This window comes from Brachyistius frenatus, unplaced genomic scaffold (assembly GCF_029030835.1).
Source record: "Brachyistius frenatus isolate BFR_SWC_R1_liver_20210118 unplaced genomic scaffold, ASM2903083v1 Contig_435, whole genome shotgun sequence".
Classification (NCBI taxonomy): Eukaryota; Metazoa; Chordata; class Actinopteri; family Embiotocidae; genus Brachyistius; species Brachyistius frenatus.
Window position 1 is genome coordinate 18300 of NW_027211034.1, and position 10797 is coordinate 29096.

At 40.8% G+C, this 10797-nt stretch overlaps 2 protein-coding genes across 2 annotated transcripts; both read left to right on the forward strand.

Annotated features, from left to right (window-relative positions):
* The first annotated feature begins 517 nt into the window (after positions 1 to 517).
* On the forward strand, positions 518 to 2590 carry ptpmt1 (protein tyrosine phosphatase mitochondrial 1). The gene is made up of 4 exons (XM_069725636.1): positions 518 to 796; positions 1145 to 1225; positions 1495 to 1686; positions 1942 to 2590. Exons 1-4 carry the CDS (start codon positions 650 to 652, stop codon positions 2068 to 2070), a joined length of 549 nt encoding a protein of 182 aa, XP_069581737.1. The 5' UTR covers positions 518 to 649; the 3' UTR covers positions 2071 to 2590.
* Positions 2591 to 3463: 873 nt separating this feature from the next.
* Positions 3464 to 7813, forward strand: ndufs3 (NADH:ubiquinone oxidoreductase core subunit S3). The gene is made up of 7 exons (XM_069725634.1): positions 3464 to 3541; positions 3847 to 3912; positions 4888 to 4985; positions 5396 to 5545; positions 6445 to 6570; positions 6681 to 6800; positions 7537 to 7813. Exons 1-7 carry the CDS (start codon positions 3487 to 3489, stop codon positions 7699 to 7701), a joined length of 780 nt encoding a protein of 259 aa, XP_069581735.1. The 5' UTR covers positions 3464 to 3486; the 3' UTR covers positions 7702 to 7813.
* The last annotated feature ends 2984 nt before the right edge of the window (positions 7814 to 10797 follow it).

Here is a 10797-nt window from a genome sequence, read left to right on the forward strand (position 1 = left end):
ATATTTCTGTTCCTGGTTTTTCTGCAAAACTAAAACTTCAAACTTGTTTTCATAATTTCTCTTATCAGCTAGATTTTCTTTTTGTATTTTCACATAAACATAAAAAATTGGTACGACGCCACAGCTGGCTCACTTTTACTAATAATACAACAGGTGTCATTTGTAGATTCTGTTAACTAAAAGATTTGTATCGGTGGTTATTTTTCTGAGCAAATCACACCTGTAATGACAACATGTGACCCCTGTCACATGTCTGTGTCTGGTCACCTACATATTTTAAGAGTAACAACAGCATTATTTATTATAAAAAAATATATACACTTAGTCACTGAAAACACGTGTATACGTTTTAAAAACTCCCAAAAACCAATTAAAAGCCAGTGTTAAAAGTAATAATTTTAATTTGCGGGACAAGAACAGTTCATCTTTTTACTTGTTTATGTGTTGTAGTTTTTGTGGCGGTGACGGGCTTTTATTCTGAAGGAATTAACACCGGAAGTCCCGTTGTTTAGCGGAAGCTGAAAGGGTTCATTCCGTGTGAGGAACACGTGAACACGTTTGACAGGTCAGACAGCCGGCGCACAAGGACTCGGAGCAGGAATGAGAAGCTGAGAGACTTTGAGTCTTTCCTCCCAAACCAGCAGCAGCCATGTCCGGAGCGTTAGCGCGGCTGCTCTTCTACCCGACGTTGGCCTACAATGTCGTCATGGAGAAGGTGTCCTCCAGGCGGTGGTTCGACCGAGTGGACGAGACGGTGGTCGTCGGGGCGCTGCCGTTCCGGTCCATGACGAAGCAGGTCAGACCGACAAACAAACAAACAAACAAACAAACAAACAGGCTGACTCACCGGCGACGGAACACCAGCTGCTGCACGAGCGTGCACAGAGGGGGCGGGGCTTTAGATACCTTTTATTTATTTTTTATTTTTTTTAGCAATTTATCTTATTTGTAAGTTATTATGAATGGGTGGATAGATGGATAAATACTTAAAAAAAAAAAAAAATGTCCAGGCAGCTGGGAAGCTCATGTTACCAGGAAAACCAAATAATAAAATGAGTTAACATCAATTTAGGAAGAAATAATAATAATAATAATAATAATAATAATAATAATAATGATGATGATGATGTTTGTTGTGTTGCAGCTGGTGGAAACAGAAAACATTCGGGGGGTCGTCACCATGAACGAGACGTACGAAACCACATATTTCTGCAACTCGACCGAAGTGAGTTTATTTTATTTTGTGTTCTCCACTTTGTAGGCCAATCAAGAGGGTTAGTTTCGTGTGTGTGTGTGTGTGTGTGTGTGTGTGTGTGTGTGTGTGTGTAGATAGTTACTTTATTAATCTCCAAGGGAGGACATTTTTTCGCTACAGCAGCATTTATAGATACAGGAAAGCAGTAAAATCACAGTAAAAAATATTAAATATAAAAATAAAAGTGTGTGTGTGTGTGTGTGTGTGTGTGTGTGTGTGTGTGTGTGTGTGTGTTGCAGGAGTGGCAGGCCGTTGGTGTGGAGCAGCTGAGGCTGAGCACTGTGGACCTGACCGGCGTCCCGAGTCTGGAGAACCTCCAGCGCGGCGTGGAGTTCGCGCTGCAGCACCGAGAGCGGGGAACCAGCGTGTACGTCCACTGCAAGGCCGGACGCTCCCGCAGCGCCACGCTGGCCGCCGCCTACCTCATCCGGGTCGGTACCGAGTCGACGGATCAAAGTTTGTGTCGAGTTTATTCTGCCGTTAGACTCTCTGAAGCGTTTCAAAGGTCCCTGTTGACCATTTCCAGAGTTTGACCCCAAAATCTGGTGTTTTTCTGGGACACCGCTCTAAAAAAACCAGACGTGATTCCGTAGTGGAAATCACTGCATGGGCTCAGGAACACTCGGCTGTAAGCGGGCGTGTTGAAGAACTTTTTTTGACGTGTTTTTTTTTTTTTGTGCCGACAGCTACACTGCTGGACTCCCGAGGAGGCCTGTGAGAAGCTGGCGTCGGTTCGACCGCACATCCTGGTGCGCTCCGCCCAGCTGGAGATGCTGAGGCGGTACCACCAGCAGGTGTGTGGACAGTCCAGCTGAGACACAGCTGTTGTCTGTCCTTCACATCACGATGTAAAACTACTGGAGAGTAAATGTCCATCAAAAGCACCTGAGTTTTAAAATCAGGTTTTTGTTTTACTGGAAATGGCAGGTTTTTATTTGTTAATTCATAACAACGAAAAAAAAGACAAATTTAAAACTCAGACTTTTTGGTTTTGGCTAAAACATATTAATTGATTAAATTTGTAAAGCTCAGTTACATTGAAAGAAATGGAACACTTGGGAATTCCCATTTTCTGTCTTTTTTTTTTCAACCCTATCATCATATTTTAGCCAAAAATATTTTCAATTACAAAATATTTGCGTCGTTACTAGTAAAACACTCCTGTTGGTGCTTTTTTTGTGTTTGGCTGCATTGTGGGCATTTTAAGTGAAGAATTCAGGGATGAAGTGGTGACTGAGCGCTCGGACATTTTCATTTCAATGTATCATATTTTTCAACAGTGCCTCAAATTTTTAAATATTGACGATGATGATAAATAAATATTTGTGACATGAATTTATAAATAAACGTGGTGATTTTTATTTTCAGTATTTTTGGTATTGCTAGCAAAAAAGTATGTCACTATGCACGATGAAAGCTGTTCTAGTAAAGTGAGACAAAGTAATCTCAGAAATAAAAAAATGTGCCTTCATTAAAATGGTAATGAACGATTCTTTTTTTAGTTAATGCACCATTTTTTTTTAACTAATTATGGCAAATATTTTGGCCACAAAAAAATAATTTGGAAACCTAACCAGCCAATTTATCATAAAAATCAATCCATAAACAGAGTTAGAAAAGAACTCTTTGGTCACGTGGAGAAGAATTTGAAGAATTGTGTGGGTGATTTTTGCAGTGCCGATATTTTGAAGTCATTATGTGCAGCCTTTTTCAAACCGTAGATTAACTTTTTCCCACAGAAATGTTGAATGCCCATCTGTAAAAAAAAATTCTAAATTTTTACATTAATTTCTAGTCCCTTAAAATGTAAAAGGAACATAAAATTGATTAAAAACCCTTCTGGTATCGTTTAAAAAAAAAAAAAGTCAATTCACTAATATATAAACGGATGCCTTAAGTATATACTCTCAAAAAAATTGATTATAATTTATCATATTATTTTTCATGTATTTTCAGTCTTGCTATTTAATTATTTTTTAACTCTCACAAAAATGGCAGCTTTCTTCTTTTTTTTTTTTAAATTACAATACTTTGCTGCAAATGTAATAATTTGTATAATTCGTCTTCAGTTTTGAAGAGTGTACTTTAGAGTTGAAAAGGTTAAACCCTCTCCTGTCTGTTGTCCACCTGTTTACGTCGATGAGCCTCCGGGCCACCAGGGGGCGACAGACCGCGGGACGCCGCCGTCTCTGCGCCCCGAACACAAACCGACTCCACGGAGAAAGCAAAACATGGCGGCGTCGCTGGTGCGGTTTGTCCGCGGAGGTCTCGGAAGGAGCTTTAACGGCAAGTCGACGAGAAAAATAAAATTTCGTGTTCCCGCAGACTGTTCGCGTCTAAGTCGAGTCGGTTTACGCGCCGCTGGAAACCTGCGTCGTGTCGCGTTCAGGCGTCAAACGTGTCGTGGTTTGACCTTCGAGCTAGCTGATGCTAACGTTAGCCCGACGTTGACGGGTTGTGTCGTCTGGGTTTCTTTAAAACACTGAAACCGTCTTTTGCAGATGTGTTTGGTTGTTGTTGTTTTCTGCTGCCAGTGTTTCATGCTTTTATGTTTTGTTTGTGACTCCTTCCTTCTGATTGTCCTCCTTTAGTTGCGAGGAGGTCGTGTGTCCTGCAGCAGCAGCCCAGACAGCAGAGCTCCTCCGCCGACAACAAGCGTGAGTCCGCCGACAACCGCGACGGGACATCCCACGAAGGGTTTACTGTGGAAGGGAACAGCTCTGTTGGACTGCAAACAACCTCACACTTTGGGAGTCCTCTTTGGGAGAGGGAGTTTATTGTAGTTGTGGACAGACTGACTCACGAGAAGATCATTTATTCTCTATATTTTTGATTTGTTCCTTTATATCTGGTTTTATGTGAAACCCTGCTTTAATTTTGCACAAAATAAAATGCATAAGAAACAGATCAAATGTATAAGAAACAGATCAAATGTATAAGAAACAGATCAAATGCACAAGAAACAGATCAAATGTATAAGAAACAGATAAAATGTATAAGAAACAGATCAAATGTATAAGAAACAGATCAAATGTATAAGAAACAGATAAAATGTATAAGAAACAGATCAAATGTATAAGAAACAGATCAAATGTATAAGAAACAGATCAAATGTATAAGAAACAGATCAAATGTATAAGAAACAGATAAAATGTATAAGAAACAGATAAAATACATAAGAAACAGATCAAATGTATAAGAAACAGATCAAATGTATAAGAAACAGATCAAATGTATAAGAAACAGATAAAATGTATAAGAAACAGATAAAATACATAAGAAACAGATCAAATGTATAAGAAACAGATCAAATGTATAAGAAACAGATAAAATACATAAGAAACAGATCAAATGTATAAGAAACAGATAAAATACATAAGAAACAGATCAAATACATAAGAAACAGATCAAATACATAAGAAACAGATAAAATACATAAGAAACAGATCAAATACATAAGAAACAGATAAAATACATAAGAAACAGATCAAATACATAAGAAACAGATCAAATACATAAGAAACAGATCAAATACATAAGAAACAGCTAGTTTTGTTCCACGTCTTTGGACATAAATAACAACGCGAGAGGTTGAATACGTACGCCGTGTTTTTCGTCCGTCCTTCTCGCAGCCACCGTCCGGCCCAAAGATGCCGTCACTCACAGCCAGCTGGCGGCGTTCGGGGAGTACGTGGCCGAGATGATGCCCAAATACATCCAGCAGATCCAGGTCAGTTCCTGTAGATGCAGTATCGAGTTTAAAAAGAAGAAGAACAGGGATAAGCTTTTTCATCTCGTTTCTAATTTATTACATTAATTTAATTTGTATTAACTCGTAGCACTTCTATTTATTTCAGGTTGTTTTTTTTAAGCTTTTTATGCCAGTGGTTATTTATTGTTGTGGTTTTTATTGCTGTTTATTGATTGTCATGTGCTGTTGTGTTTGATTATTATCAGGATTGTTTTGCCGTCCCTCTATTACTGCAAAACAAACATCTACCTGCGGTAGAAAGTAATGCAACCTGATACTGAGGTTCTTAAAGTTTAGATTTTTATAAACCGTACTGATGGATTGTGTGTGTGTGTGTGTGTGTGTGTGTGTGTGTGTGTGTGTGTGTGTGTGTGTGTGTTTGCGCGCAGGTGAGCTGTTACAACGAGCTGGAGGTGATGATCCACCCCGACGGTGTGATCCCCGTGCTGACCTTCCTCAGGGATCACACCAACGCCCAGTTCAGGAACATGATCGACCTGACGGCCGTCGACATCCCGACGCGGCAGAACCGCTTCGAGGTAGCTGTCGCGCACACACACACACACACACACACACACACACACACACACACACACACACACACACACACCGCGTGTAAAGCATGGAGAGAGAAATTATGCCGAGGCGGCGATTTGGAGATCAAATTTTTTGTAACGACGCGACGTTCTCGAAGGCGATTCCAGTTCAAAGCTCCTCGCGTCAGCCGCCGCTCTTGTTTTTTTTTTTTTTTTAAGTGAATGAAGGATGTCGCCCTCGTCACGTCGGGTTTTTTAATTAACGTCTGCTGCGACCTGTCGGGACGTACTGATAACGATCGATAAGTTACTTTGATTCAGAACAAACGCTAAAAATGGGAAAACGTTCTGGAATTATAAATACCGTCTTTTTTCCAAATGGTTTTTAACTCGCGTCGTTAAAAATCAGAATTAATGCTGTTTTTCTAACGTGTAATGAAAGCCGTTTGACCAACAAACATTTAAAGTTTTGTTCAATTAAATCATCACATCATCACATCTACAGGAATAAGAACGTGTTTACTTGTGTTAATGTCACTTATTTATTTATTTATTTGTATTTACATTTTTTTTTTCTGTTTTCTGTAAGTATACATGTTTTTGGTTTTAGTTTTTTCGGGGTGTGTGTCCTGCTCTGCTTTTCATGGATGCTGTTGATATTTTGAATTTATGGCTTTAAATTGAATGAAAAAGGTCCGAATCTGAAAACATGAATAATCAACGTAGATTCATATTTAGGAAAAAATAAATAATCTGTGAATATATCTGCCCCCTGGTGGTCTTATTCTGAACTACATCACATGTAAACAAGCTGTCCGAAGTGTGTTCATACTGTGTGTGTGTGTGTGTGTGTGTGTGTGTGTGTGTGTGTGTGTGTGTGTGTGTGTGTGTGTGTTCAACAGATTGTGTACCACCTGCTGTCGCTGCGCTACAACTCTCGTATCCGCGTCAAGACCTACACCGACGAGCTGACGCCGGTGGACTCGGCGGTGCCGGTCCACATGGCCGCCAACTGGTACGAGAGGGAGGTGAGTCCCGACCCGAAGACTCGTGTCCGTTTGATGAATCCGTCTTCGATCGGAGGGACGTTCAGTGAACGCACCAGACGAACCTTGTGTATTTTTTGTTGCCCCGCCAGGTGTGGGACATGTTCGGGGTTTTCTTCGCCAACCACCCGGACCTGCGGCGCATCCTGACGGACTACGGCTTCGAGGGTCACCCCTTCAGGAAGGACTTCCCTCTGTCGGGATACGTGGAGGTGAGTTCAGATCTCACGGCCTGATGGACCTTGTTGTTGTTGTTGTTGTTGTTTTTTATTGATTAATTCCCACAAGCCTTCAAAACGGAAAAAAATTCAGTTTGTTTTCTTGGTGAAACTGATTAGATTTCATTTGTTCATTTCAGCATTGTAGCCAAAAAACATCTTATTTATTTACTTTTTACGTTGTCAGGAAACAATATCTGTTTTTAAAAATAAAGATATTCAGACTTGACCATTTAATCGCCATAAAATACACCAAATTGTTTCCATGAAAACACTAAAATGAACTAAAATAATAATAATAAAAAAAAACACAATAGAAATCAAGGTTGCTGTTTTTCTTTCTATATTATAATATATTAGCAGTCAGTACTTTGAGCATTTGTTTTATAACTGCAGTGACAGTTTTAAAAAAACACAAATTCAGACAGCGAGAGTTTTAGCTGTCACAAACCCAAGGGACCAATCCCGTCCATTTGGGGGCGGGGCTTTCCATATCATGGCTTGAACAGTGGAGGAAAAGGTGGAGGGGGAGGTGGGGACCACTTGCCTTCATTTAGTACGAGCTACTTTAAGCCATTTTAAGGCCGTGGAGGATTTTTCTCCCGGAAATAATTTCCTAAATCTAGAATTTTGACGACCGGATGTTGTTGTTTTTTTCCGAGGTTCATTTCGACGACTTTAAATATCTGCCGCGTCCTCCGCACTGAGTCCCGTTTCCCCGTCTTTGCAGGTGCGTTACGACGACGAGCTGAAGCGCGTGGTGGCCGAGCCCGTGGAGCTGTCGCAGGAGTTCAGGAAGTTTGACCTGAACACGCCCTGGGAGGTGTTCCCCGCCTACCGAGAGCCCAAAGACGCCGCGCCCAAACTGGAGGCCGGCGACGCCGAGAAGAAGTGACGGGGCTCACGTCCTGTCTTCGTCCCTGTTGTTCCGGGACTCCGCCCCCTTCCACGAACCCCAATATTTATGTAAATAACAAAATGTACGAGTAAAACAATCTTTAAATGAGCGTTGTGGCGCTTTGGTTTTTATTTGGAGCAACTGGTCTGAGAAATCTAATCTAATTAATAGATTCTCCAAAATGTAAGTAAATATAGGCAAATATTTTTTTGATTTCGTCCGGCGCCATCTTTGTTAGTTCGGTGCAGGAAGTGACCATGTTTGGACGAGCTGAGGGAGGAGCCAGCGGTGGATGTGACTCGATCTGATTGGAAACCTGACGCTCCAACGTCCCGCCCACCGATAGCTGTAACCTGACTGCACCTCAGACCTGTCAATCAACATAGTGGGTCACAAAGCAGGTGTGTCCACATACTTTTGGTCATATAGCTTTCTAATTTCTATGTAACATATTTTTACAACCTTTATGAAGTATTCAGTCTCATTTTGTTAATTAATCTGAGTCCACCGAAAAAAGTAATATATAACTTTTAATAACTTCTGCGTATTGTTAAGCTCTTGTCTCTTCTGCTGCTGTGCAAATCTACAATACTGGAGTCAACCAGCAGGTGGAGCTGCAGCACAGAAAATGGAGATATCAAGAATAATTCATGTCGGGACACATTCGTCAGTCCAGTCTGTACATTCCTCCTTTTATTTTGTCAAATATTTTCATTGAAGCATTCATTTTTATTGATTTTTACACGTAAGAAATGTTTCAAAACGATTCAAAGAGTCAACATGAGCCGGACTACTGAAAACAAAACAAAAACAAAAAAAAGGACATAGGTCAAAATGTTTTTCACTTAGTTATTTTTAATTTTTTTTAAATCTTGTTTTTCCAGCAGTTTTTTTTATTTCCTCATTTCTGAAATTTAGACCGAGCACTAAAACCAATAAGTGCTGATTAATCACTTTGACCCACGTCATGCTCCACATATTTTTTTTATTTTTCATAATACACAATCTTTCATGGGGGGGAGGCGGGGTGGGGGGTGGGGGGGGTTGATCCAGAAAACAGAGAAGCACAGACCGGAAAAAACATCCAACACAATCGTCAGTTACTGTACAGATAATTCACAGATAAACGGGCGGCGACCGTGAAGCTACTCGACTTTTCCTCATTTTTTTAATAATTTTTTTGTTTTGAATCTGTTGTATTTTTTTTAAGTTGCATGCACACACAACCACACGAGTGCTTTCAACACGCCACGAGTTCCTGCGCGGGAGATTTGGTTTTAACGCCTTTTTTTTTTTTTTTTCTTTTTTTTTCGCAGACTTGTCGTGATTTTTTCTTTTTTTTCTTTTTTACCAGAGGTAAAACTATAGAAACGTTAGGCTGTCGGAGAGGAACGAAGAAAACAAAACCACCGACGGGGCCGGACTTGTGACGGAGTACGAGATTATCTGAAATGAGGCACAATCGCAAAGTATCATTTCACTGTGGAGGAAAAAAAAACAAACAAAAAAGCAGTTCATTGTCGTTTTTCTTCGCCGCGGTCGTACAGGACAGGAAATGGTGGATTTAGCGAGGCGGCGGCCCGAAGCCCCGCTGACGGTTAGTTTTCCAGAGAAGTCCCGTTTCCACCGGCGACGGAGAAATCCTGAGACTTCCTCTGCTCGCGCCGTCACATTTTCACCGTCTATCTCGATCGGTATTTAACTCGACCTTTTCAGAATAAAAAATATCAAGTAAAAGTTCATGTCAGCGTTTCGTGGAGCGGCTTTAATTCTACTTTTTATTTTGTTTTAAGTTGGGAGTTTTGGGGTGTTTGGGAAGATTTCCAACCCTGGAACTGGAGCAGATTTAACCGCATATTAAACAAAAAAATGTACTTTTTCTCTTTAATTTCCTGCAGACCTCGTCATTTTCCCTCATTGAAAACGCTGTTACTAGAAAGCCGTCCGTTTGTACTGCTTGAGCGGTACACGTTAGCGAAATTAATCTGTTACTAATCGTTTTTTAGGAATTTAGTTACAAAAACAAAAACAATTACAAATGAAGAGGTTGCATGCTTGTAAAAAAATTTCTAATCGGTTTGATTATTATTGCAGCGTTCGACTATTTATTTATTTATTGATTCACCCTTCCCAGAACCGTTGGTGATGGACAGTCCGCCTTGCGTCATCGTGCCTCCTGGCGCCATGGAAACGCTCCAAAGACGCATTCGACTCGGATGACGTCTCTCCGAATAAAAAAAACCCAATTTGGGATCATTTCTTTCCTCGAATATTTCACGTGAACATCTCCGTCTCTTCCTCTTTTGTTTTGTTTTTGTTTTGGTTACCAGCCTTCAGTTTTTTTCCCTCCAAAGTTTCACCTCGTGTAATTTCCGACATGCGTCCGAGGCCCCGCCCCCTTCTTTGATTGACGCGCTGCAACAATGAATGAGTCCGACCCGAATCGTTGTGATTCCTGTTCGTTGTGATTATTTAACGAGCTAACTAACTTCACTTCGTCGCGTGCGTTTTATTTGCTTCCCGTTTCCACCTGGAAACAACACGGATACAAGAACCAAAACAATAAAAGCAGGCAGGCGACAAAAACAAAAACAAAAACACTCCACAGGGTGCAAAAATTCGACGATAATTGGGTTGTGGGTTTTGTCACCGTAAGCGACCCTTTTACATTCCACCAAGTCTTTCAGGAGTTATTGTTTAACGCAAGAACATCGATGAGCATAACTTTCTGTGTAATCCTGCATCTCGCAATCGAGCTGCGTCGGCAGAAATCGGTCGAAACAACCCTTTAAACGTGAAGCTAGCATCGCGTAAAGTCTCTTGGTATTTATTCATTAATTTATTTTAAATATCGCTGATTCTTGAGGTTTCAAGGAGTAAATTTGCCTCTTTTTTTTTTTTTTCCACATTCAGTTTAAGCTGCGATTTAAAATAAATAAATGTTCAATAAGAATGAAGTCGTCGCTCCCCGTTCGGCTCCTCTCCGGACGGGGAAGGCGATTTCACGAAGTCGAGGTTCATCGCAATTTGAAACGGCGTCATCTCCTCTCCCGGCGGCGTGAAATTAAAAACGGACACGCGTCGTTAGATCGG

Excerpts from the sequence above, each read along its gene's own strand:
- ptpmt1 (XM_069725636.1), top strand. The coding sequence starts at position 650 with ATGTCCGGAGCGTTAGCGCGGCTGCTCTTCTACCCGACGTTGGCCTAC. Across the intron at positions 797-1,144 it reads TCCGGTCCATGACGAAGCAG|CTGGTGGAAACAGAAAACAT; the intron begins GTCAGACCGACA and ends GTTGTGTTGCAG. Across the intron at positions 1,226-1,494 it reads ATTTCTGCAACTCGACCGAA|GAGTGGCAGGCCGTTGGTGT; the intron begins GTGAGTTTATTT and ends TGTGTGTTGCAG.
- ndufs3 (XM_069725634.1), top strand. The coding sequence starts at position 3,487 with ATGGCGGCGTCGCTGGTGCGGTTTGTCCGCGGAGGTCTCGGAAGGAGC. Across the intron at positions 6,571-6,680 it reads CCAACTGGTACGAGAGGGAG|GTGTGGGACATGTTCGGGGT; the intron begins GTGAGTCCCGAC and ends TTGCCCCGCCAG. Across the intron at positions 6,801-7,536 it reads CTCTGTCGGGATACGTGGAG|GTGCGTTACGACGACGAGCT; the intron begins GTGAGTTCAGAT and ends CCGTCTTTGCAG.